Below are 27,547 nucleotides of genomic sequence, written 5' to 3'. Positions count from 1 at the left end.
GAGAACTCAATTAACCTCCAGCTCACCTTCCCAAGCCCCATCCTTGAGTATGGGCTACACTTTAGTGATCTGCTTCAAAGAGTAGAGCATGAAAGGGAAATGTAGGTAACCCACACTGGAGAAACATGGCAAGCACTGCCTTGGCCAGGTGACCAAGATTAGCATCACTGGCCGTAAGTCATGTTGATAGAATATAACCTTGAAAAGATGTGAGGAAAACGGCATTTCACTCCTGTACTATTCGTCCCATAAAACCAATACCTCAGAATAACCACGAGGAAAACGTCAGAAAAACTGAAATTGAAAAACATTCTACTCCTGAAAACTGTCAAGTCAGCCAAAACAAGGAAAGTTAGAGAAAATGTCACAGAACAGAGTAAGCAATGGAGATACAGCAACTAAATGTCTACTGAATCCTGGATAGGATCTTGGAAAATAAGAAGGACATTACAGTAAAGAGTGGCCTTTAGTAAACAGTTATGTAACAAGGTTGGTATCTCCCCTGTGACATAGGTATCATCATAATGTAAGATGTTAGCAATAAGGGAAACTGGGAACTCTACTATCTTCACAACTTTTCTGTAAATCTAAAAGTATTCTAAGATATTAAGAGTTCATTGGTGGAAAAAAGGAAGTTCAAGTAAAGAGAGGAGTGAAATCTGAACACAGAAATACATTTATCCCATCATAAAACCACTTGAACAGAAGATAAAAATTAATCAAACAGTAAAGGAAGTAAGACATCACGTAGTAAGTTTTTAAAGTAGGCACAGGGAAGAAGGTGAAAAAATAATGCTGAACAGGTTCAACCAACTTCTCCTTTTACACATGAAAACAGGTATTGAGAAAAGACAGTGATCTCACCAAATCCTGGGAATTTTTCACTAATACCATACAGCTTGGAAATAACCTGAGAGACCAATGAGTTGAGTAGACAGCCCAGAAAAAAGAAAATCTTCCTGCATTACTGAAGAATCTTTACAGAGGAAGCAAGAATCATCAGAGCTGGTCATTTTCTAATACACTTGTAGAACAAAAGTCCAAAAGGTAATACTCTGTCGAGTCAGGATATCCACAAGACCAGACAGAGTGAACCCAGAGTACAGAGCTAAACACCAAACAAAATCCTATAAGCAGAGGACAGAATCTCAAACAACAGGGGCATACAGTCCCAGAGAAGTCTTCCCAATCACTACTCCCACCCCACTGCCCTTGGGCTATATAGAAAGATGGTCCAGAAGCAATAAATACCTAGCCAAGAATCAGAGGAGCTAAATAGATTTCAAATAATATGAAATGTTTATCAAAGAAAATTCACTTGCACCATAGCAGAACAAAGAAATGTTCTTGACAATTTAAGCATGAGCAAGATGAAGAGAAATGACATGTCAACTATGAATTCACCACAAACACATGACAAAACATCATACAAAAGAGATAAAGATGATAATACAAAAGATAATATAAACTGAGGGAAAGAAGAAAATTTTCCTATCAGTGGTTGGCATTTTAGAAAAACAAGAATAACATGAATTCAGTAAAACAAAGTTCAAAGAGAAGATGTCAAAACAAGAGTGAATAAATAGGGAAGTTAAAAACAAGACCTAAAATTTACATAGTTATAAAAATAAAGAAAAGAAAACTTAAGGGAACAAACTGAGCACAGTAAACAAATAAATATTTAATAGATGAAATATGAAGAACAGGGATTAAATAACTATGAACAGATAACAGGTAGGGATAGAAGTGCTCTAAAAAAAATAACTGAAGTCCCTAAAATAGAAGATTAATAAATCTAAAATTTCCCTGAAATAAAGGAAGAATCAAATAGCCTTTAGAAAGGCATGCTGTGGCTCCAAAGATATTACAGAACAACCAACACAAACATCCTGATTTAAGTTCTTCTACTTCAAGAATAAAGAAAGAACCCTTCAGGTAGCCAGGCAGAAAAAAAAACCCAAAAATCAAAACCAAAAAAACTACCTATAAGTGAGGAAAAGAAATCTGATTGACCTCAGAGTTCTTTTCAGCCAAACTCAGTGTCAGAAAAGTAACATTTTTACAAACTTTAGAATGAAAAAAAATTTGAGTCAAGAATTTTATTCATAACCAATTTGAATATAAAGATAATACACAGCCAGTCTGAAGTATGCTAAATTAGAGAATAAAGTATGTGTAAATCCTTCCTTAAAAAACTATTTGAAAGGGAAATTTAGCTATCCAGGAAGTCCCAACAATAAAGAACCCAGGTGTAAAAATTCCATATACAATAAAAGTTCCAATAATGATTCTTCAACCCTTTCAAATATAAAATTAAGAGTAAATAAGAGGGACACTTTGGCTATAGAATCCAATACAACTTTTACAAATATTTGTAAAGAAAAAGAAAAAAACGGAGTTTAAAACTGTTATTTATTTCATAGTTAAGAGTCAAATGATAGCTTAACTAAAACACTCTATAAAAAAATTGATGATTCCAATAACTTAATGTTTTCCAAAGTCTCTTTTCTTAAATTTAGAAGACTCTTTAGGGAATTAATACATCTTACTGAGAGAAAATACTGCATGAAGTTCAAAAATTCTTCAGTTTCACTTCAGTTGATTGTGACTCAAATTTGAGTAACATCTAACTTGCTATGAGGCAAGTACTTCTCAATATTTATTAAATCATTTAGTCTTCATAACAAACACTATAAAGTAGGCACTATTTATCCATTTTGTAGACCAAAAAGCTGATTCTCAGAGACTCTGAGCAATTTGTCCATGGCTGTACAGCCAGGAAGCAAGAGTCAAGATTCAAAGACAGGGACCGGGGTCTGGAATGTCTGCTCTTCATCTCTACACTATAATGTCTCTCCAATAAAACAACATGTAGAAAATGAGATTTTTATCAAACTAATTCTATGTATGCATCTATTCAACCAACATCCATCCTTCCAGATAGTAGTATTAATGTAAGCAAAGAGAAGTGTTTGGAATAATGTTTCCCCATTGACAGAGATAGTTATTTGGGAGTGGGCACTGGGGAATTTAGCTAATTTTTTGTTTCTTATTTTTATTAGTCAATGAATTTAGTGTTAGTCTCTATCAGTCTTAAAAAAAAGCCATTAATATAAACAAAAAACAAATCACATTACCTAATCAGTCTGAACACTGCAATATTAATTATTTAATGACTTTTTGTCTCACTAATAAACCATCATGTTTTAATTAGTTCTTTATAGTGATTCCCTCACAGAGCCTAGCACAATGTTGCACAGAGCAAATATTCAGTAAGTATATTGAGGGATCGATATAAAATATTCAATTACTACAGTCCACCTATCCTGCAGGTAACCTATTTCGAGAAACTCTAGGGCCTTTCTAACCAAAGTAGACTCCTCAGATTAGCATCATTTGCATCGCCTGGGAGCTTGAAAAAAGGCAGAATCTCAGGCTCCACTCCAGACCTACTAAACAAGAATCTGCATTTTAATAATATTCTCCATGTGACTGGAATGCACATTAAAACTGGAGAAGCACTTATTTTTAGAGCACTGTTTCTCTAAGTGTGGTTCATTATTTACCTATATCAGAATCACCTGTATTGCTTGTTAAAAATGCATATTCTCAGGCTCTCCCCTATTTCAGGTGTGATTTAAGTTTAAGACCCACAGCTAAAAGAAGTAGAAAGTAGTGAAGAATAGGAAAAAGCATATTAAGCAGAAAGCAGTAAAAGAATCAGAGAGAGCACTGAAATAAATCAAGAAGGTGATAGTAAGGAGAGGAGAGAGTAGTCACAAAGGAAAGTAAGCACAATGACAACAGAACTATGAAGAAGTAAAGAAGGTAACTGTACTGAGAATGTCATGCCTTTCTTTACTTGTCTTTCTTTCTGTTTTTTTTTTTTTAAGTCACTCTTAGCCCTGACATGCAAACCATTAGCATGGCAAAAGTATTTTTTTTTTAAGACTGTGGAATATGGAATTTTCCAGTGTAACATGTAAGAATCAGTAACATTTTTGAACATGTAACCACCATATAATCCATGCACTTTATAAATGCCCCAATGTCATTCCACGTAGTTTTAAATGTATACTTACACTTTTAGAGACATTTCCATGTGTTTGGCTCGTGCAATTGCTTCATCTCTCTCCTCATTGGCTAACTGCAGTCGAGACATAACAGCTTCATCACGTTCTTTCTGTGCAAAGTACACTTCTTCAACCAGAGCTACCAAAATATATAATTCATAATTCATTAGATAAGGGAGAACAAAATACTTTTAGCAGAATCAAAAGAAAAAATAATAAACATTATTTTCAAGCTCCTGCAAAACTGAGACCACTTCACACCTATAAAAGCAAAAATTAAAAGGTCAAATAATAAAAAAATACTTAGATGACATCTAAAATCCGTGCTATGGTTTACAAGGCCTAGTGCACTCTCCCAAAATTCTCACCCTCTCTCAGCCACATTGTGTTCCAGCCACATTGCTGTTGTTCCTCTAATACTTTTACAGCCTTTGCACTGTTTTTCCTTCTGCTTAATCTACTTCCCAGTACATATAGGGTGTCTCTTCCTTTATTTCAATGTGCTAAAATAGGAGTTATTTTAAAAGGTCTTTTCTGACTACCCTTTCTAAAATAGTCTGCTCTATACCTCATCTGCCAAGTCACCCTTTGCTCTGATACAGCTGTATTTTACTTCTAGCAAAAGCAATCTATCCATATACCTACCAACCTACCAAATTTTTGGCCTATTTTAAACAGTGAAGTCACTAATAAAAGGTATAAAAATGCAATAAATTGGCACTAAATAAGCTGCAAAAAGAACACTTGCTTTCAATATAAGAGCTGAAACAAGCAGGCAGAGTGTGGTCTTAAGATGATCAGGTTGTTTTTTTCTTCTTGGTTTGTTATCTTGGTAATTTTGATAGATTTTTTTTTTAAACGGTAAACCAACCTTGCATTCCACAAAATGAATCATAGTTCCAAATGCAAACCCTAAAACTGTAAAAGTTCTGCAAGAAAATCTCTCTCACTTTAGGTAGGTAAAGTTTCCTAACAATACCAAAGCATAATCCAATTTTTTAAAATTAGTAAGTAGGGCTTCAATTTAATTCAATTAAAAATTTCTACTCTACAAAAGACACTGATAAGAAAATGAAAAGAAAAGCCACTTACAAGAAAATCATTGCAAAGCAAACACCTGATAAAAGACTTGCATCTAGAACATAGTTTTAAAAACTCTCAAAGCTCAATAATATCGAAACAAAAAAACAACTAAAAAGGGGGGAAAAAACCTAAACACTTTACTACAGTAGATATATTGATGGTGAATAAGTCCCCCCAAAAGTGCTCAATTTCTTTATTCGTTAGAGTAAAGCAAATTAAAACTATAAGATAGACATGACATACAGATGACCGTTGAACAATGCCAGGTTAGGGACTGCCCCCTCCTACCTCCTGCAGTTGAAAATCCATGTATAACTTTACAGTCGGCCCTCTGTATCCATGGTTGCAGAACCATGGATCATAGCACTGTGGCACTTTTTTTTTTTTAATGTGTGTATAAGTAGATCTAGAGTTCAAAATGGTTTTGTTCAAGGGTCAACTATACATACCTATTATAATGGCTTACATGAAAGATTAATTAAAGATGTTGGCAAGGATGTAGAACAACCTGGAACTCTCATACACTGCTGGTAGGAATGTGTAATCATATTTTGTCGGTTTCTTTAAAAAGTAAACATACACCTACCATAAGATTCAGCTGTACTACTCATAAGTATTTTCCTAGGAGAAATTAAAGCATCTGTCCATACAAAGAATAAAACACAAATATTCATAGCATCTTTACTTACAATAGCCAAAACCCAGAAACAATCCAAATTTCTAGTAACAGATGAATGGATAAAGAAACTGTATGACAAATTGTGCTACAACAAATGGATATCCATATGCATAAAATCAAATTCTTTTAAACAACAGTTTAGATAAGGTTAAGAAATTCTTGCTATGAACACAGCTTCTGGAAGACCCAGTACTTTCCAGCACAATTTTCATATGTATTTTTTAAGGCAGTATCATTACCACTACGTGGCTGGCTATGGCTATACTACTCTGCTACCATGTATTAATTTACCATGCTGTGTTGAAAGAAACTTCTGCCCGTAATCCAGTACACAATAATGAGCTTTATTTTCCTCTTCCAATTGTATACAGTCTCCTAGGAAGGATATTCATAACACTTTAGAGAAAATATTATGAAGAATATAGGCTTTGATTCAGATTCAAGGTGTTATCATACTAAGCTAGGCAACTTGGTTGTTTTGTATTTCTTAAAAGTATTTTAGTCACTGCTCAGTTATATAAAATGGATATAATACCATTATTTATGGTTATTAGGGGAAATTAAATAAGATAATATATAAAGGCTCTTGGTCAAATAAAGTGGATTCTCAACAAACATTAGTTCCATGCCGCCATTACCATCATCACTCTCAATCCACAGAATCACAACTTGGCTTCATTTCCAGACATATTCAAAATGTGATTGATTAATTTGGACCATTTATGTCTCTATCCATTTCAAAATTCCATACATTTTAGCCTTTTTCACTGGCATGCAAAAATTATGCATGAATGGAAAGAAATATTATTTGGAACATGTTCTATATGGCATACTTCAGTATAATGACAAGTTTGTATAAAATACCATGATATTCTAAGATATTTAAAAATTTTTACATTATAAAATACTTCTAATTTGTGGGTCAGACAGAATGAACAAAACGATGCTAAATAGTGATCTTAGTACAGATTAACATGTATGTCATATTGTCCTGAAATATTCTGGCAATATGAAAGGTTAAAACTCTTATTACTAAATTTTAAATGACAGTAGGCTTCCTATCACTTCTGTATAGTGGGATGAGATCTTTACAAAGTGACATTTAATGTAAGCTATGTTCCACTTTATATACAATAACACTTAATGAAAGAGGTAAAGCTGGTAATATCAGGGACTTTAATAAGTATAGTTGTCCTATGCTTAAAGGTAAATGCTTTATATCAAGGGTCTATTTGGTCCCATATAATCAAAAGAAAACATTTTTTTCTTCTATAATGCTGCACAAACTCTAAAGATATAATGTATGTATTTAAAGGTATAGTCTAAGGTTAAATTTTAAAATTCCATAAACACACACACACAAAATCTGATCATACATTTTATAAACACTAAGAAAAGCTTTCCAAAATTAAGGTATTATGAAATGCTAATTTTTAACACCTATTCGGTTATACGTGAAATTTGTTGATTATGAAAAACTTGATTCTTTCTAGAATTAAGTACTTCTAAAGAATCAATATGCAATTCTCAAACATTTTTAGTAAAGAAAACTTAATTGTAAACACTGAGCTTTTCCAAGGTAGATGACTATTACAAAGTTCACTAGAAAATCAATATAGCATTTTAGTTGGAATTTGCTCATTAAACACCCACAGCTCTAATGCAAATTATGATGGAATGAATAAAGCAAATACACATGCTTCTTTCTTTTTATTAAATGTAAAATCTACTGTTAATTGCATCTCGTATGTCATACAAACTTTTTTCCTTAACTATTAAATAGAAGCTTTAACAAAAGTCATTAGAGATTCTCTTTCTTTGACTTGAATAAATTTCAATATTTGTTCAGTAAAGGTTCACAGCAGTTAAATTACATTAACAAATATTATTAGCTACTATGTAAGCCAACCAAGTAAAATACTTATATTGTAGGTAAAACAAATCATTGGGTGTTTACAATAATATTTGGATATCTCCATTTTTAAACATGGTTATCAAATATCCTATAATTCTTAGTCAAATGAGAAAGATTCAGAGAGGATTACCCCGACCACCCACCCCCAAATACTCAAATTTGTTTAGTAAGCTAATTGTTTTCTAATATGGACAAAAGTAAATATGAAGAAGCTGAACCATACTAAGCATGAGTTTATTGAGTCAAGACAGAGTACATATTTTCTTAGGAGAATCCAAGTCTATTGACAAACCTATATTCTACACTACTCAAACTACTTTAAAAAACAGTAGAAGTGAGACAGTATATTGGAAAACATTCTAGTTTAAACATTGAATCATGATTCTCTAAATAACATAATTTGGAGTACAGACATTCCTCAGGAAAAAGAATCCATTTGTTAACATCCTCAAGGTAGTTATGTAAATAGAAAAGGCTGAACTAAAAAGAGGGAAGAAGAAATCATTAGGATTTGAATTTGAAACATATAAAATAATCACTGACTATAATTCAAGTTACAAAATTCTAAGCAACAAATATAATATAGATAATAGTTTTGTAAGACTTTACTATATATAAAAGAATTTCAGATTGTCTGAGTGTTTTACTACTGTTCTTTTACATGATGTTAAATGTATTCCTTGCAAATGTGTAGTCTTTTATGAAACCACCACATATATATTCCAGAACTACAAACATTACACTATGTTTTAATTTCCTTAAAATTTGTAATTTCTCTTTCTTTGCATAAATTGTTTATTGGAAATTTAAACACAGATGGTAAATGCCACACACCAGTAGAAAATTAATCAACCTACTCCCAAGTAGTTTGATGGCTCTATTTTAGGCATTACAGTGCTAGATTCAACTTAGTTCTTCAGAACTTCTTTTACAGACTAGACTATTGTTTCCTAAAACTGGATTTGAATGTTCAGTATTTTACATAATTACTCTGTAAATAACTTTTTCTGATTAAAAAATAATACATCGTAAAAATTTGGAGACATAAATGTTTTGCATAGTTTAGTAACTTTCTGTGTATATTTAAACAAACAATATATGTTCTTCAGTATTCTGTATTCTTCAAAGTATAAAATAGTGCATAGAATTTTACCATTTTGACATGCCATATTTGATTGAACTAAGTAGCTCCTAAAATTAAGATTTTACACTGTTTCTAATTATTCACTATATGAACAACACTGTAATGAACATCTTTGTCCACAAATCTTTATGTATATACATAGGTAATTACTTAGGAAAATTCCTAGAAGTATGATTACTACATTAAGTCAGCTTTTTAAAAGCTCTTAATATAGGCTTTCAAATTTTCCTCTGTAAACTTTCTATAATTTATACTCACCAATAGTATAGAAATGACAAAAGATTAATTAGAAAATCACATAAAATACTAAGTTTAAGTAGCAAAACTATGAAAAAATAACTCTTTTTTGGCAAAACCTTCAGTTATTATATACATGCATTTAATACAGATAATTCAAAGACTACATAAGAAGACTTTATAAAAATATCCTATTTACATTCAAACATTTAATATATCTGGTATTAGCACTATAATTTTTAATGTGAAAGAGATAAACTTCCCTCTGAAGCATTAAAATTAGTATCAGTTACTTTATGTACTTTTGAAATACAATTTTAAGGAAGATCTGACTTATTTTCTGCACAGAATATCTACTTTAAATTTTAACAGACACGAATATGAAAATTCTGTGAAATATAACTGTTTCCTATACTTTTTCTAAGATCATTTCTTCTGTAGAGTTAATTAAACATATGGAAAAAGTTTTAAGAATCATTTTCTGAAAAGCTTTCTGTTATTTTTGTTTTAAGTATCTAATTATAAGATATGCTCTCAAACGCCTGATATCATGCTGAAGTCCACAGTGTGCCACACCTAAAAATGTTTCCAACTGTTGACTGTTATCCATAATGGTTTCCCTATTTCCTCAATGCTTATTTTTTTTTTCCAGAAAAATACAACAAGGAAGGATGTTACAAAATTTGCCACAATCTATCTATAAGCATTACTTGACCTGGCACTCATGGTAATTAATTCTGATTCATACCCACAGGATTCTGCAGCCAAAGATAATAATATATTCAGTGTTCTACCTATTGATATTTCTAACTGCTGTATTTCAGAGATGGGCCTTTTTATTTCTGTCTGAAATGAATGGTCATATTCTTGAAATCCTTCTTCCTTCCAAATTAAAAAATATATAAATAGATACATATATACAGATATAGATATATATGAAATGCTCCATTATAATTTAATAGTTACTGCATTTGTTAGATTAAAGGCTATCATATTTTAATAATGCCCATTAGATATACAGAAAAAAAGGATTCTAACATGTATTATTTCTTAAAAATAAATACTATGCTATTTTCTATTCTTCTGATATATAGAACCAACTCACTTTTGTTCTTCTTAATCATTAGATGGTCAGTATCGTCTGAGGTATGGTGTAAGGTAATAATTTTTTTTCACATGAGAACAATGTAAATATTTTCTACTATACAACAATTTTTATTTTTCCATGTTCATTAGTTGGGATGTCTTAATGTATTTGCTATAACAGTAGATTATATATCTATACTTTTAACATTTACATATTAACCTGAATAGAAATACTCAAGTTACAAGTTTCAGGGATTCTATGTTCTGACGCTTTGGACAATCACAATTAAACTCATCTCCTCCCTACCAAAAATAAATTAACATTCTCTGTATTAAGATGAGCTTTATGATATTTTTTTAATTTACAACTATCAGTCTAAATTTGGGTACACAGAAAAGAACCTATATTTGAAGATTAAAAAGCAGATTAAATGCTTGCAGAATCAGTAAGGTAAACTAAGCAAATTACATAATCATTAAATTATGTGTAAAATGTAACTTGATAGATCGACAGACAGACAGACAGACAGACTGATTTATAAGCATAAGACAAGGAACTAAGGAGTTCTTTTGGCTAAAACCCAATATTGGCCTTATTTCAGTTTAATTGGAAGAGGATCTCAAATTCATCTTCTCCATGAGATATCAGGAACCTGGATTTCTCTTTGTACCAAAGGTTAATAAGAAATGTGTCTGCAAAAGTCAAACAGCATTAAATACCAAAAACTGATTATTATTCTACAGGAGTTGTTCTGTCATTCATAATCTCTCCATGCTTTAACCTTCCACAGCTAATCTTTAATGGATGACATGCAAGAAAGAAAAATAACTAACATATAGAGCAGAGACTTTAAAGTGAGCATTCAAGAAATAGAAAAATAAGATTTTTAAAAAATATAAATATTTAAAATATCACAAAAATAACATAAAAATTTAGATAGATATACCATTGTGTAAAAATTTAAACACCATCTGTATGCTGCAAATGCAATAGATTAATAAAAATTAAGAGACATTAAACACTAGATAATGCCCACTGAGACAGTTTTGGAAAAAAGAAAGGTTTATTTAAACAAATTATTTTTAAAAGTTATAACCACATAACTGACCTAAGAGTAACGTAATGGATGCAAATCAGGTCATAAAATACTATCTCTTACTATCAAACTCAATTTAAGTAAAAGAAATTTTGAAGTGTTTATGGTTTAATCACTTTATTTAAATGAGAAAAGATACTTACCCAAAGGACAGAGTCAGTGTTTCTCCTGCACTACTCTAAAATATCCCCTGGTATTTAAATAATTTTCAAATAATATTATCCAAAGGTGTTATAATGAGTTAAAAAACAGTAAGACCTACTTATCATATTTTCCCCTTATTTTCCTTTTTGTAGAGAGCTAAGATTTCTTTTTCATATTTTCAAACTTTCTAAAGAAGGTTAAATGTTAAAATCAAGGAAAACTAAAAAATGTGAGGATAAAATGAAAAAAAAAACTTTGTAAACTATTTTAGCAAGGAATATATATCAATTCTTTGTGAAACAAAATCATATATAAATAGCTATGATATATGTATATTAGATACAGTTTGATATGCCATTAGATCAAGAAGTCTTGAGAAAACAAGATGGTGACATCATCTTATCATCATAATTACCATTTATTGAGTACCTTCTAGTGGGTTAAGTACTTCATAAACACTATCTCACCTAAATGTCACAGCAACCTATAAAGCAGGTTTTAAGCAAATTTTTGTGAAGCTGTCACTTACACATGGTAAGCGGTAAAAAGATTAGAACAAAGGTCTGAATCCGAAGTCTGAGTATTTAACCACTACCTACCACAATGGTGTATTATGAATAAGAAGTGACTGCAAAAAAAAGATATGTTTGAAATACGAAATCTATTTTATTTGCTGATATATATTCAGGGCCTAACACAGTGTCAAGTACAAAACACCCCCTCAAGAAATATTTCTTGCTTAATTTTTGAAGAAGTTAGCATAGTTCCTATAAAGTGCCTACTAAAAACAGTATCTATAGTGACAATGATGATGACGGTATTGATGATGGCAAAAAAGGAGGGGAAGGTAAAAAGGATAACCATTTGAGATTTTATCATGATATACGATACAACTGAGTTTCAAAGTCTCATGAGATCACATTAGAATGAAATTATGTAAAAACAGGGAAGCAAAGGAAACACTATTGTAACAGTCTACATGAAGGTTTATTATAGGTATACATTAGATTAAAGCCCAAATCCTTTGTATCCCATTTCTTTTATTTTGGATTCATGTTTAAGTAACATGTATAAGTGCTAATAAATATATATATCTCAATGGTAATTTTTCTCATCATCCAATCCTCTGTTCCCCAATTTTTTTTTACTTTTCTGTTTATATCCCTTTTAAAATCTATTAATAATGAACTATTAATTTAATTAAAAGCTAAACAGAACAAAAAAACATTCTTTGACGTCTGACATTATCAAAGGTTTAAGAACTTCATAAGGATAAAAATTTTCAAATATTAACATTAGCTACAACTGACTGAGTGCCAGTTATATACTAGGTGCTTTTCTACATTATCTCTAATCCTTAAAATAATCTGGTAAATTAGTTAATATTCATATCTTACATGGGAGAAAGTAAACCTGGAGAGGTTAATAAGTAACTTGCCTGCAGGCACATAGTTGGTATTAAGTGTCAAAGCTGTGATTTGAACCTCAGTCAATCTGATTCCAAGACTTTTCATCTTCACATTGTTTCAATCTGACTTACAGAGCACTGGGCACATTTTGTTTTATATGGTTTTGATTATACCAGATTCTTATTCTTATAAGTTATACAACCAGATGGGGAAACAAGATGGACTAACATATACAAGTTACATAATAAATATAAAGACATAAAATAAGTAAAAGGGAAATTTGAAAGACAAGAAAAATGGCACAGGTAAAATAGTAAGATTTGATCAAAGACATCATTTGAATTTCATAAAACTTTGGTTTATGTGGTCTTTATCTATCAAACCTATCACAGAAATTATTTTAAGATTAGAGAGCAAGTAACTTATAAAAAAAATCACACCTTTTAAAAGTAACATTTACTTTTTCTAATACTAAATCTAATCCACACTCATTGCAGAAAATCTGAAAAGACAGAAAACTGATAATTGAAGCATTAATACATCCATTAATACTAGCAAAATTTGACTCATTTTATATTACATACATGTACATTATTTTTAACAAAAATTATATCATAAATGCAGTTCCCCCTACATCTTTCAATTAGTCATAAATATTTTCACTTATCATCAAATATTCTCCAGATAGGGTTTTGATGTCCATAGCATAAATGTACCTGAATTTATTTAACCATTGCCTTATTATTAAACTGATTCTAATTCTATTGCTATCATAACTAATACTGATATGAATATCCTTATATATATATAAGTAGTTACATTTTACACACTCAAAGAAAATGGCTATTTCACTTGAAAAACCTATAGGTATACACTTTTGTATCCTATTTGCAATTTCCAATGTTCAGATGTTTTAGCATGTTATTTCTTTTAATATGGAATATTTAAACTTTTAAAACATTTATATTCTGCTTAAGTACACTGTAATACTTTTATGTGTATGCATATTTTTAATATATTTTTGCAAATACACTTTTAATTTGAATATAAATATGAGCAGTGATAGAAACAAATATCCATGCTTATATGGATTCTTTGTTCTTTCATATGACTAAACAAAACATTTTTCACGTACAATCATAGTACTACAGTGTTTCTCTTTCTATCAGGGTAGTGACACAGTTGTTTTTGTTACTGTGTTTAGCTTTCTGACTGCACTTACTACTGATCAAGTAGAAGATACTTTTTTAAGATAATCTTTTTTAAAAAAATAAACTTTCAAAAAAGTTATATATAATGAGAAAATGTGAAAAAATACCAGAGTCTACCTAGGGTCAGTTGATGAATTTCTTGTAGTTTCAAACCAATGGATTTCTTAAACAATTCAGTTTTTTTTCCTTTTGACATATTACAATCAAAATAATTCTTTCTAATGTTAAAAATAAAATACCTTAAATCTTTTTTAATAGGCTAGAACTGAAACATTAAAAAGTATAAAGATAAATTTTGAAAATTTATACTTTAAAAAACTTTAGGGAACTTAAATTTTGTGTCATTTTGTAACTAAATGATTGGACCTATCTCTTTTAACTAGATTGCTTAGCTCCAGAGAAACTATATAGCAATTTTATTTTCATCAATTTAGGAGGCTATAAAAACATACTAAACATCTTTCAAATATTTAACATTTACTAAAATAATACTTTGTCATTAATGAAAAGAACTTGATTAACAAGAATCATAAAGCAATCAGTCTTTCCACTTTATGCATGCATGATTCATACTGTTTAGTCATAGGGAACCCTTAAATATATACCAATAAATAAATATTTAAAGTATACAATTAGCTATGTTATGCAAAAGTTTAAAAAGCAAATATTAATTTTAAATGAGTTTTCCCCTCCAAGACATAAATGAGCTATGCAGACACATTAATTCATGATTTTCAGTAAATCACAACGGCCTAAATCTTATTAAATCACTTCTGTAAAACACACAGAAACAAATGTACTTCTTGAGATAACATTCTAGCAATTAGTATAGATACCTGATTATAAAAAGCCAAGAAATTCCTAAATTGTTCTAAATTCATATTTGAATTATTCATTTTTAACATACTGTTAATTTTCCTTAAAATACATTGCTCTCATATTTCCCAACTAAAAAAGAAACAAAGAATTCATAATAGTTTAACATTAACAGAAAAGCAACCATCTGGTATATAGCTAGAATATTTATTTATGGTCATCATTTATGGTCACATTTTCATAGTGATGTTTAGTTCTACCTTGCACAGGAATATTCTGAAGAAACTCTGTATCTGTTAATCATGTCTCTGATCTAAAATACCAGAATCCTTTCGTATAGGCACCCAGGTTAAGTGGTTTCTAAAGTATGATTATAACTTCAAACTAATCACAAAATACAATTTTTCTTAAAAGCATTCTAACTGATACAAAAAAAATAAGTATCTACAAAATACTTTTGAATGCTAATTTCTACAGTTCTTTGAAACGTCTCTTTCCTTAATACACTAAAACAGTGTGAGGGAACAGTCACAGGGTCACATACAATAGAGAGATCCATTAGAGACAATGAGAATCATCTGATCATATTTGTAACATAACACAGATATATTTTTTAAATGTTCTCCCTGCAGAGACCTGTAAGTGAAGATAGGCTCCAAAACATATTTAAAGCAGTCATTTATAATCTTAAAACTTTGGCAACCTTTTACTTTAATCTTTTCAGGGAAAACATCTTCATCATCATCCACATCATCAGATGAAAATTTATTAACTGCACAAAGCAGATTTTTGAATCAAATATAGGTTTCCATTGGCAATGAATACTTGACTACCTTCATACAAAGGAGAACGAGCTAAAACAGAAAGTGGTATCTGAACTGTAGTTGAAAGGTAGAGGCACTGGTAATCATTATTTCCCCTTGTTTGTTCAGGCCCTTCCAACAAAACAAACAACCTTTTTGTGATTGGATTGACATGGTGTTAACAATGCATTTAATGCCCAAATCAGTATGAATACAGGTAAAGCTCTCACTAATACCAGTACCAGGATGTTAAAGCCACCTATTTTCTAAGCAGCCAAAAAAAAAAAAAGACAGAGCTTCCCCTCCTTTGGCAAATAAGCTAGTATGCTAGTATTCACCAACTACATCATAAAATAATCTTGTGTATGATTTTTAATGCCATATGTTAATACTCGTCTACTATACCTGCTGTCTTTTCAGCAATTTGAGCTTCTGTTGCTTTTTCTTGGAGTTCGAGCTTAAGCTTTAGTTTTCTCTGTTCTTTGTCTTCTTTAGTCAGTTTTTCTTGAAGCTGAAACACATTGAAAAAAACATAGATTCTTATCCAATAAATTTTTTGCACAAATATAATTAATCCCAAAGTTAATTTTTGCTTTTTTCTACACCCTTATATAATATTACATTTAACTTCTTGAATAAACAACTCTAGGGGAAAAATAATATTTAAAGTATTAAGACATTTTATAAAATAATAATTACTGAAATGATAAGGAAATTATAAAAACATTTTAATACACAATTGATGTATGTGTATAGAAAAATGAAATTAAAGGAACTATATTATTATTAAAAATAACTACTGCAAAAAGCAATCTGATTCATTCTTTTGTCTTAAAGTAAGAGACTTGGAAGGGACTACCCTAATAAAACAATGGATAGCACAAATTACAGCTTCTCATAGTAATTCCAATATTTTGAAACAAAATTAATTAAGATAATAATCTTTATATCTGATACAAATCTCTCTCTGAGAATGCTATCCCATCATATTCCATTTAAATTGGCATTAGCACCTGACTCATAATTGGCATGTAATAAATAACTGCTAAATGGAAGTACAGAAAATATCTCATGCTTTCATACGGAATCCCTCCAAACTTTTATTTTTAATTTCTCCCTAGGCTTTTGTCATTTGTGTTGTTTTCATCAAACATGATCAAGATCCCTAACATCATGCTTCAGTTTGATTAGGTCAAACAACTAGAATATTAGAATCAGAAAAATATATAGGTGTTAAGAAAAGAAAGTGTATAAAATGAACATTATTTAATAACATTTAAAGCTCAAAGGAATATAACTAGAAAACCAGTCAGAAAGATAAAACATGACATGACAAATTGGATTGGACAAAATACAGCAGCAAAAAATAACACAAGGTAAATGACAATATTGCCAAGCCTTGCTACTTTAAAGTTTAATTACATATTATTAGTGAGGTGAAATACAAGGCACAAATACTAACAAAAAAGGAAAAAAGTTAAGAAAGTAGCATGAAACCAATGCATTATATTTCTCACTCTCTATAATACTGAATGAATCTTTTTTTAAAGGTACCTCTGCAAGGTACTATAGATCTATGAAAAAGGAAATGGTATCACAAGCCAGCAAGGCAGGAAACCAAGAAATTGCTTTTCATAGCTCATGTCTCAACTCAATCATATCCTGATGGAATGGTATGGCAACAGCATAAAGCTACTGCTAAAGGATTAAAGTACACAATAAAACTGAATTATGATGGTTGACAAAGCAAACTTGGAAGGTCAACAGCTAAAAGCATACTGTACAATTATCAGCACCACACTCTCACCAACTGAGCTAACTGGCCCACTTCCGTATATTTATCAGACTTTCTATATTGTACCTTTTTATTGCTTGCTTTGAGAACGTCCAATTCTTTTAGAAGAAATGCTATTGTCTTCTCTTTATTTAAGTCTGAAGTAACTTCATGAGAAATCATGTATTCATAATGCAAATCATTACTTTTATGTTCCATAATTCTGTAATAAAGAAAACTATTAAAATATGTATATATATAATTTCTACTATACAAGGTCTCTACATTTTACACTTCAAATGGAGGAAATAAATTTAATTGTAACAATAAATGTATAAAGTTACTTAATTCAAAATTTCTCTGTATTCACGGTTAAGAAAATACCATGGATGAAAAAGAATAAATATTACAATTTCACAGAGGTGCTAACCTATCAACTGAGAAAGCTAAATCTGTGAAAAGCATTTAGTAATGTCTATAGAGACTCATGGTTCAGTATATTTAAAGAATTCAGATTTAAAGGGGTTGTAAATATTAAATCAAGCTGCACTTTTGATCAGGAGTTTAGATACATTTCTCACTTTTCAGAAAATGGGAACAATAAATATTTTTTTCATTATAAGTGACAGAACATCATAGTTTCATTATTAAATTCAAAACACATCAAAAATGAAAACCTAGTCCTGTAACATTTAAGGGTAAGCAAAAAAAAGTTTTGACAATGTATGTGCAATTTGAGGACAATATTGACTTGTCATCAAGTACTATAAAGGAAAGGACAAGAAAAGAGATGGCTTTGACTCAATCTCTACTATTTACTTTTTCCATGTGGTTATAAAATGCTTATCACCTCTTCATTCCTACCCTCTAAAAATGTACTCCAGTCTTCACTCTGGTAAGAACATAACTGATTGCTAAGAAATAGGAACATATTAATATATCTACTTCATTACATGTTCATTAACATATCCACTAAATAATTTTTAAGTAAACAGAAGTAGCAATTCCTACGTAAAACTGTTAAAATAGTATTCTATAAAATATGATTTTATCTGGACTGAAAATATAATATTTATATTTCAATATAATTTAATAAATATATTAATCATTGAAAATCTTTAAATTTAGCTGTATAGTACATAACTGATTATCAAAGTACCTTACGCTCACAAGTAAAAGTCACAGGTGTCACAAATTTAAATCCCTTCATGAAACAGGTAGGTACAGGGAATGGGGAGAAGCCGGAGAATGTAAAATAATTAAGGGAGGCAAATGGGAGAGTGGAAGGCCCTTCTAAAAGCATTCAAATTCATTTAAATGAAGAACAGTGCTAACCAAAACCAAAACATACCTTTGGGCTTATTTTGTCATTGAACTGCCAGTTTTTGGCTCTGATGAATAATATTCCATTTACATCAATTAACAGTTATTTCCAGATCCCAAATGAAAGGTCACATAAAATAATATTCAAGAAAATATAAAACCTCATGGCCTTCATTCAAACTCACCTTGTGCCTTTTCACACAGTGATCGAGACATATATCAATGTAATGAAAACATAAAACTCTGGTAGATTCCCCAAATTCTAATATGCTAATGACAGTCAAATTTAGGCCACATCAAAAAGAAGAAAAAGAGAAACAGAGAGGAGGAAGGAAGAAAGAGTTCTCCCAATTCTTACTTTCTAAATCTAAGGCTGCGAGCACTCACTTGGATTTTTCTGTAGTGCAGTAAACTGTCTCATCACCTGGATGAGGACTGATGAGCTGAAAATTCCTCAATCTCTGTTCTGGCAGTTCTGTGTCCTCATTTGTAGCTTCATTAACTAATTCACTGGATTTCTGATGCATGCTTCCCTTAGAATTTACAGTCAGTTGCTCCTCTGGCTGTGTACTTTTATTTCTCCCTGTAGTTTCTTGTTCAAGATAACTATGGGCTATGCCTGCATTTAAAACAAAAGAAAAACATGATAACTATGAAATGCCATAGATACATATTAAATCAGTCAAATGAGTCTTTTCCTGAAAGTAAGTCCTCTCATAGCTTTAAACATGTACTTACTAATCTTCTATTGTAATCAGACAAGCATGTACATTGTGATTTTACCACTAATATTTCCATTTCCACAGTCTGAGGGCATTTAAGACAGTGGTTTTAACTGCAGATTGGCTGGGGAATTTCTAAAAATCCTAAAGCCCAGGCAACACTTTATACTAATTAAATCAAAATCTCTGGGTGTGATCACGATTCCAGCATACAATCAAGGCTAGGACCCACTGATTTAGAGGTATTATTTTCTACATTACTTTTCTTTTCTTGATTTTGAAAAATAGGATGCAGTAAGTTAATTGATTATAGTGAAGAGATAATGTGAATGGAATTCTGGTATCAGACTGCCTGAGACTTTCGGCAAGTTACTTTACCCATCCATGCTACAGATTCTTCTTTATAAAATCGAAATATAATTATACTTACTTGAGTTGTTGTGATGATTAATTGAATTAATGAATGCAAAGTACCTGGCTGAGTGTCTGGCATGCCAATAAATGTTAGTTATTTTTGTAATCATCATCATCACATTAAAATGGAAATGATACAAGGAGAATTATTTCTAACTTCCCTGTTATCAGCTGTATACTATACATTAGAAAATCTATTTTATAATGTCTATTTCATAAAAATTAATTATTTTAAGCTATAACTAGTAAATAATAGGTATTTCAAAGAAATAGTGTATATCTGATGTTATAGTGAAATTTTGGGGAGAAAAGACACACACACAAGTACACAAAACAAATTCTTTAACCAATAAATCAAATCAACAGGCACAAATACTGATTCTAACTAGCACTTTATTATTTCCAATAGAAATAGTTCTTCAACTTTAAAAAGCAGGTGAATCTCACCTGCTTGTTGGCAACTCCTTTAACCTGCCAAACATAAAATCCTTTTGAGGCAGAAGAAAAGTAGTTTTAGAATAAAAACGAAATAGGGGAACTTATAAATAAGGTACCTCTCACAAAGTATTTACTCTTTAAGGAGAAATTCTTTGCTTATATACATGCTGAAATTAGGTATAGCCAGTTGTCAACTCCCGGTCCTGAACGTTATCTTATTGGTGGCTGAATGCTATATCAGAAACAACTCATTTTTGGTCAATTACTCTCAATTTCACCTTGTTTGAGGGGATAATCCAGGAGAATGTGCTACCATAATTACATACTATGATGTATCTATGAACTTTCACTATATTCTGTTTTGATTTAAACTAACAATTTTAAGTATCTGAAGATTATTTGTTGGTTCTTGATATTTCAAAACACTTACTTGGTTTGCGTTAGATGTTCATTTTGCTACTTTTCTAGAATAGGCTGGTATTAGTACCCCCAGATCTGAATGAGGTATTATAAAACTTTATAAGTGGACAGTAAGGAATACCACTGTATCATTAACAGACCATGCTTTTTTTTTACTACTAACGTGTAACTTCATAAGTAATTCAAATGAAAGAAAATTATAAAAATTACTGAAAATATCAAAATAACAAAAATTGTCTCCAAGGGCATATCAGAAGTAAACTATTAGGTCCTACACTATTCTCCAATTAGTGAGGTACAAAGATTCTTCAAAAGGTAAAAGGATAAGCCAAGGAGCATTGCCAGCTAGAAAGAGCCCCCAGCTCCCCATGAATAATACATATTTTTGAAGAACTGATACTGTGTGATTTGGCTCTGACTCTCTGGATGTTTCTAATCTTGCTCTGTAGTAAAAGCTTTTAGATTCCTAACTGAAACTGTTCATCAGATATTTGGAAACTTCTCTGCAGATCAGACTATCCATACTATTTTACCAAAAATTTAATTTTACTTTAGAGTAAACAAAGCTGATTTATAAAATTTTCCTTCCTGCCTGCCTTTTTTTTTTTTGACCAACTATTTTAGCAAATATATTAAATAAATCCTCTGAATGTTCTCAATACTCTTCTACTCTGCCATACTGCATTACTCTATGTCAGAAAGCTTGACTCCCCTCAATTTATTTATTTATTTATTCATTAATTTAATAATAATCCATGGAAAAGCTGCAGAGTGATATGTCCTGTGGTAAGTATTGGGAAAACAAAGATGAGTAAGAAATAGACTCCCCTCAAGGACTCTTCGCTACAATGAGGAAAACTGATCTAATTATTTGAATACAATGTACTAAGAATGTTTGGGCTACAGAGGCCACGTACAAAATATGCTAGATATCTTGATGCTCAACTAAAAGACTTTGGGAAGATTTCAAAAGCCATTTGTTTCAAAACAGGACAAGTAGGAATATGCAAAGTAATGAACTGTCAAATGGTTTGAGTTAGGTGAATTAAAGAGAAAGGTGACTGCCCTTTATGACTGGATTACTGCATTCTGTTGATTCTTATTTTGTTGTTGGCTGTATTCCTTTTATAACTATGTAAGTTTGAAAAGCTAAAGATCTAATCTGTTCTTAGAAACAATAATTAGTATATATATGTAAACCAAAAAAAGTGCAGTATACTGTATATATGTATTTACATGTAATATAATGTGTATGTGCAGTCAAACTGTAATAATTGTATTAATAATTGTAAAAAAAGTATACATGTATTTACAATAAAGCATACACATTAAAAGAAAAAAAAGAGAAAGTTGACAGATTTTAAAAATAAGAGAACAAGAAGAGTAAGAATGAGTACAGAGTAGAAGGAATAGCTTTAGGAAAAACACAAAGATGTTTTTATATAGTGGAAGAGTGAAAACTTGTAAAATGAGTAACACTGTAAAGACAAATTCCAAGATGTGGTAGGTCTGGGAATGGGTTGATTAAATAGATTGATGATAAAGGTACCTGGAGAGGAGGAAATCAAGGTATCAGGGAACTGAGAGTGCCACCTTTCAAGACACTGAAGTCATTCAGCAAAATGGCAAGAAATGGAGAGGAGAAATGAAAGCCAAATGCAAAAGACTTCACTGACTGCGTAAAAATACTAAAGAAGACAGAGACAGATTAGAAAGCTGACATATGGTAGATAACAGTTATTTCTTTCTACCTTTTTATTTTGAAATAATTCCAGTCTTATTAAAAAAAAAGTTGCAAAAGTAGTACAAAGAATTCCTACAAATCCTTCATCCAGATTCCCCAAATGTTAACATTTTACCATGTTTGCTTTATTATTCATTCTCTCTAGGTCTGTCTATCTACAAATAGTTAATTTTTTCTGAAACATCTGAGAGTAAGTTTCAGGCATGATGCACTTTGACTTTTCAAATCAAATTGTAAGATACTGCTCTATCATACTGCATTTTGCCAAATTTTCTTTATCTTATTCAAAACTCACCTTAAATTCAGTTTCTCACTTAGTACTTTTTCTAACCAAGAGAAGATGATAGCATTGAGTGACTCTAATTCAGTCTTCCAACTATTTTCCTAAACTCTCCAGCCCAGGAAAAAAAGTTTTTACGAAGTGATAACAGGACGAAGCTACTAAAAGCTCTAGTTGAGATGCTGTATTGCCCCATCACTTGAAAAAGAATTGCTTTAGAGATATAAACATGTAAGTCAATAAAATGCCACAAAAAGTGAAGTTATGGGTCTGTTTTGTACACTATTCATTTAGAAAGATAAGTGTTTAAAGGAACAGTGTATTCATTTCTGATTCAAACTCATCTTTAGGCAGATGAAAGCTAAAACTAAAACTATTCTGATTCTTCTCCATCTCTCTCAAATGGTTTGAAAAGGAAACTCTATAACTTTCTTTAGTAATTTGCTTCAGTGTTGAATCATTATCATTGTTAATTATTCCATCATTATGACTAACAGAATTAATACATTAAAATTTATTTCTCCATATGAACTTGGGGAACAAATTATCAATCTCTTCATACATCTATGAAATCTAACTTTCTTTCCTCAAACAATAGGAAAAATTTTTATGATGACCATCAATATCTTTATTTGTTTGCTCTCTTGTGGGCACACTGTATTATTTGGACATAACAATTTGATCACTTCAAACCAAAAATATTTTCCAATTTTTGCTATTACTAGCTAATACTATCACTTGTCATGAAAACTTACCCTGTGATCATTTGAAAACGATGCTACGGAAGACTATTACTTGGTATTCCTCAAACGCCACCTACTGCTATTGCTAGAGACAGTTTATTCATCTGGGCAAAGGGGGTGGATTTAGTAAACACTTTTTTAGACTCCTAATGCATGTGCCCAAGGCTAAGTACATTATATATTTTGAAGGCCCTGTATCTCTCTAGTGACTTTCATACTGTTTCCAATGGAGCATTTCCATGATTGAATACGTTCTCTACTTCTGGAAGTATCCATATTGTCAACTATGTCAGTGTTAATGTTGCTATTAAATTCTCCATTCCTTGGTCTAGAATATTAACAGTACTTATAATATTTCCTAACCCAGGAAAGAAAGCTTTAGGATCCCCTTTGAGTTCAATTCTCCAGACAATTAAACATTAATGTATAATACACTCAGTTAAATAGAAGCTATCCAAGAAATCTTGACTCATAACCAAAAATAACTTTTTTCACAAGCACGATACGTAAGTGAGGTGGCTAGAATCAAATAGGGTTTCTTAGAGGCTGGGAAATTCTGTTCTGTCTGGCTTTGTAAATAGTTTGTGACAACTGGTATCTGTGTAAATGGATTTGATGGTCCCCTTGGGGGTCAATACTGTTTACAGAGCTGTTTCTTCAGAGTGGCTGAGCTAGAACTGTCCCTAGGGATCCTACAAGGGTTACAAGAATAGCAACATCTCAGCTACCTGAGAGCTCAGTGGCAGAAATGAGAAAGAGGAATAGAAGTACTGCTGGCAAGTACATTCAAATAAATGGATCTCTTGCTCCTTGGATGCAGGTGCTACTTAGGGGCACAAAAATGAACCATAAAGGAAGTATCTGTTAATGTGCTCTCTGACACTTGCTATCATAATTGGTCACCAGTTCCTTAAACTCTATCTTTTCTTTTTTTGGGAAAGATTATTTATACTTATTTTGGGAAAGGTTATATAATTATAGCATAAATTTTATAAATATAGAACAAAGACCTCACATTTATTGCTTCTTTCTTTTCTATATTGTCTATCACCACATTATGTAAAACCATCAAAATGCTATCACATTTTTTTTGCTATTAAATTAGCATAAATTTTATTTGATAATGGAATTACTATAGTCCCACATTTTAAACAAAAGATGTCTTTTTTCAATAGTTAATAATTTTTCTAAATAAACATTAGTTTCAACATAGTATCAGCTAGTGGCTCCTAATAACTTCTACCAACTCCTTAACTAAGTTACAGGTAGATCATCTATCTATCTGTATGTGTGTGCAAATACTTATTTCCTTTATTTAATATTTACAACTGTTCACTTCCTTTTATGTGTTTGTGGGTGTTAGTTTTCCACATAGATACATAATGGCTTTTCTCCACCCAAATATAAAAGAAAGACATCAGAAACTTCTGCCATATTGTAGTGGTTCCACTTAATATGAGTGTATACAAGAGGAAAGTTTAGACCTTCCACGTAGAATACTGGTTTGCCTAGAATTTTCAAGCAAAACCACAGTGCATGGGCTCTGAAGACAGACTGCAGAGTCTGAATTCTGGTTCCACACATAGCTGTATGACCTCTACCAAATTACTAAACCTCTCATCAATTTCCCTCTCAATAAAAAGAACATAATAATAGCACCTACCTCAAAAAGTTGTTTTGAGAATGAAATTATTTAATTTATATAATCTCTTGGAAAACTGTTAGCACAGAATACACACTCAATAAATATTAGCTATTGTTATCTGCAAATATCTGCTTTCCTAAAAGCAAGAGATTTTCTTATTAAAATGCAATAAGTAAATAATATATAATAAAAAAATTTCTTACTAAAGTATCAGAAGACATGAACGTGGAAAATAAATAAAATGCTACCTTATTCACTGAAAAACATACAATAAAGAGAAAATATTAACAAGGTTAAAACTTGTAGTTAATATATAATGGTTTAATAGTTTGTATCAGATTATAAAACTAATAAATTACAAAAGCAATAGAATGTCAAAATTTAGGGAAAGATTCTGAAAGAAAATTCAATCTCATAAAAAGAAAATTAAGAGTATATTTCTGGAAATTCAATCCCATGGTAGGAAAATGAGAAAACTTTAAATAGCATGTTTCTGTAACTGGAACACTAGTATATTGGCACATGATATCAGAGATGATCAGGATCACAGCTAACAGATCACAAGTACTTATCCTTCAGAAATTCTAATTTAGGAATCACAGGAAATTAGGAAACTTTTGGATCCTTGGCTTAAAAAATGCAAACTTGTTACCTGGATACCATACACTCTCTCAGGGGTTTTTCAATTTACTTTTTGGCTTGAATAGTTGTAAGAAGAATAAAAAACTCCTATAACTCTCATCTTCTGTATTCTCATGGCTCACATTTCAAATGTCTACAACCACATGTAGCCATTGGCTGTTAGGGTGAAAATACAAATACAGAGTTTTATGTGATTATAATAAGGTGTATTACATATACTGAAGGGAGGTCACAGACATGTGATGGAGGAGAGCCTAGATATAGCTATAAAATTTTGAAATAAGACTTCATAAAGGTTTATAAAGCTGGAAAATCATGAAACCTGTCAACACCACATAATTTATTCATTTGGACATGAATTCAAAATAAACTATATCCTTTACATTCCCATACGTAGCTGTATCTCTAGATAAACATGTCAAAAAGACATGGTGAGGTTATTTCATCTTCCATTAAGACAATTCAACAGCTTAGTGTACCCTATTCAAATTATCCACTGGTTAGTCATGTAAATCACTTTACTTAAATTTTGTTTTATTATTTTAAAAGCCTCTAAAATGGTGATACCACATCAAATTTTTAGAGGTTTTTGTTTGTTTCATCAAGTTTGAAATAGTCATGAACACATCGATGTTCATTCAACACAGATTCCTGTGTAAGAACTAAGCTTTATTACGTTTCAGCTTCTGTTAACATCTTTCACCATATGAAGGCCACGAACACAGTGTAACAGTGTAATTGCCTAAAGCTTACTCAATTAACTTAGGAACATATCATGCAAATTAAAGCTCTGTTAAAATTATATCACCCTAGTTAAACCATTACAAATATTATTTAGGTTAAAATGATTATGAAAACTATCCTAAAATTTGAATAACCAGCACAACAGTAATCCCTATTCTTTTTTTTCCCTAATGATATGAATTATTTGGCTACTTACTATACATTTCTAACCTTTTCAACCTTCTCAAATTTTCCTGTTTGAGAATAATTTACATAAAGTAATTAAAATACAAAAGAACTAGGTATATCTTAAATTTCTATCACTTCAAGTAAAATAGGTTTCACAATTACGTATTTTTTTGTTTGTTAAGTATGAACACACACCAAGTGTCCATGAATTCAACAATTACATAAATCATTTATGGAAGGTAACTTCCCTAGTAACAACTGTAAAGAGAAAAAAAACCTTGATTTTCTTTATATGTGCCTTGCATTTTATTCAAGAACATTTTTAGATTTGGAAAACAGAAGAATCACCAGCCAGATACTAAGTGGAAATCACTGAAATGCAATGTTAGTTCTAATGGATGGATGATTGTGCTTGGTCTTTTGAAACTTTGAAGTATAGGTAAGTCTTGATCACATAAATTAATAAATCCTAAAGCTGGAGTTAACAATAACCATTACACCCAAATTCTGCAGCTTAGCCCAGCCAATTTTTCAAAAGGTCAGGTTGTGAACTGGAGAAGATCAGGGAGGTCCACCGCATAGCTTTGTTGCCAGGCATCTCTCGTCTGGATTGTTGCAGGCGTTTATTAGTATTCGTCAGCAGACTCAACAGAGCAAACAAGAAATTCAAGCACGAATAATAAAATGAAATGCTGCTATATAACCCTTTGTCATTCAGCAAATATGGGACTTTTTAGCTACATTGTTCCTAAACCTGGGTTACTACTTTAATTTTTCTCCCCAGTGCTGACTG

At 31.0% G+C, this 27,547-nt stretch overlaps 1 protein-coding gene across 5 annotated transcripts in view; it reads right to left on the bottom strand.

Annotated features, from left to right (window-relative positions):
* The window catches only part of MIPOL1 (mirror-image polydactyly 1), a 245,574-nt gene that overhangs the window by 159,668 nt on the left and 58,359 nt on the right, over positions 1-27,547 (bottom strand). For all 5 annotated transcript variants that reach the window (XM_032481908.1, XM_032481911.1, XM_032481910.1 and 2 more), the window contains 4 exons: positions 19,182-19,413; positions 17,559-17,694; positions 16,103-16,208; positions 4,083-4,212 (listed from right to left, as the gene is read on the bottom strand). In XM_032481908.1, coding sequence (XP_032337799.1) covers positions 4,083-4,212; positions 16,103-16,208; positions 17,559-17,694; positions 19,182-19,413 — 604 coding nt within the window. The remainder of the gene's footprint in view (positions 1-4,082; positions 4,213-16,102; positions 16,209-17,558; positions 17,695-19,181; positions 19,414-27,547) is intronic.

The sequence above is a fragment of the Camelus ferus genome, chromosome 6 (assembly GCF_009834535.1).
Source record: "Camelus ferus isolate YT-003-E chromosome 6, BCGSAC_Cfer_1.0, whole genome shotgun sequence".
NCBI lineage: Eukaryota > Metazoa > Chordata > Mammalia > Artiodactyla > Camelidae > Camelus > Camelus ferus.
This window is presented reverse-complemented; position numbering and strand designations above follow the sequence as displayed.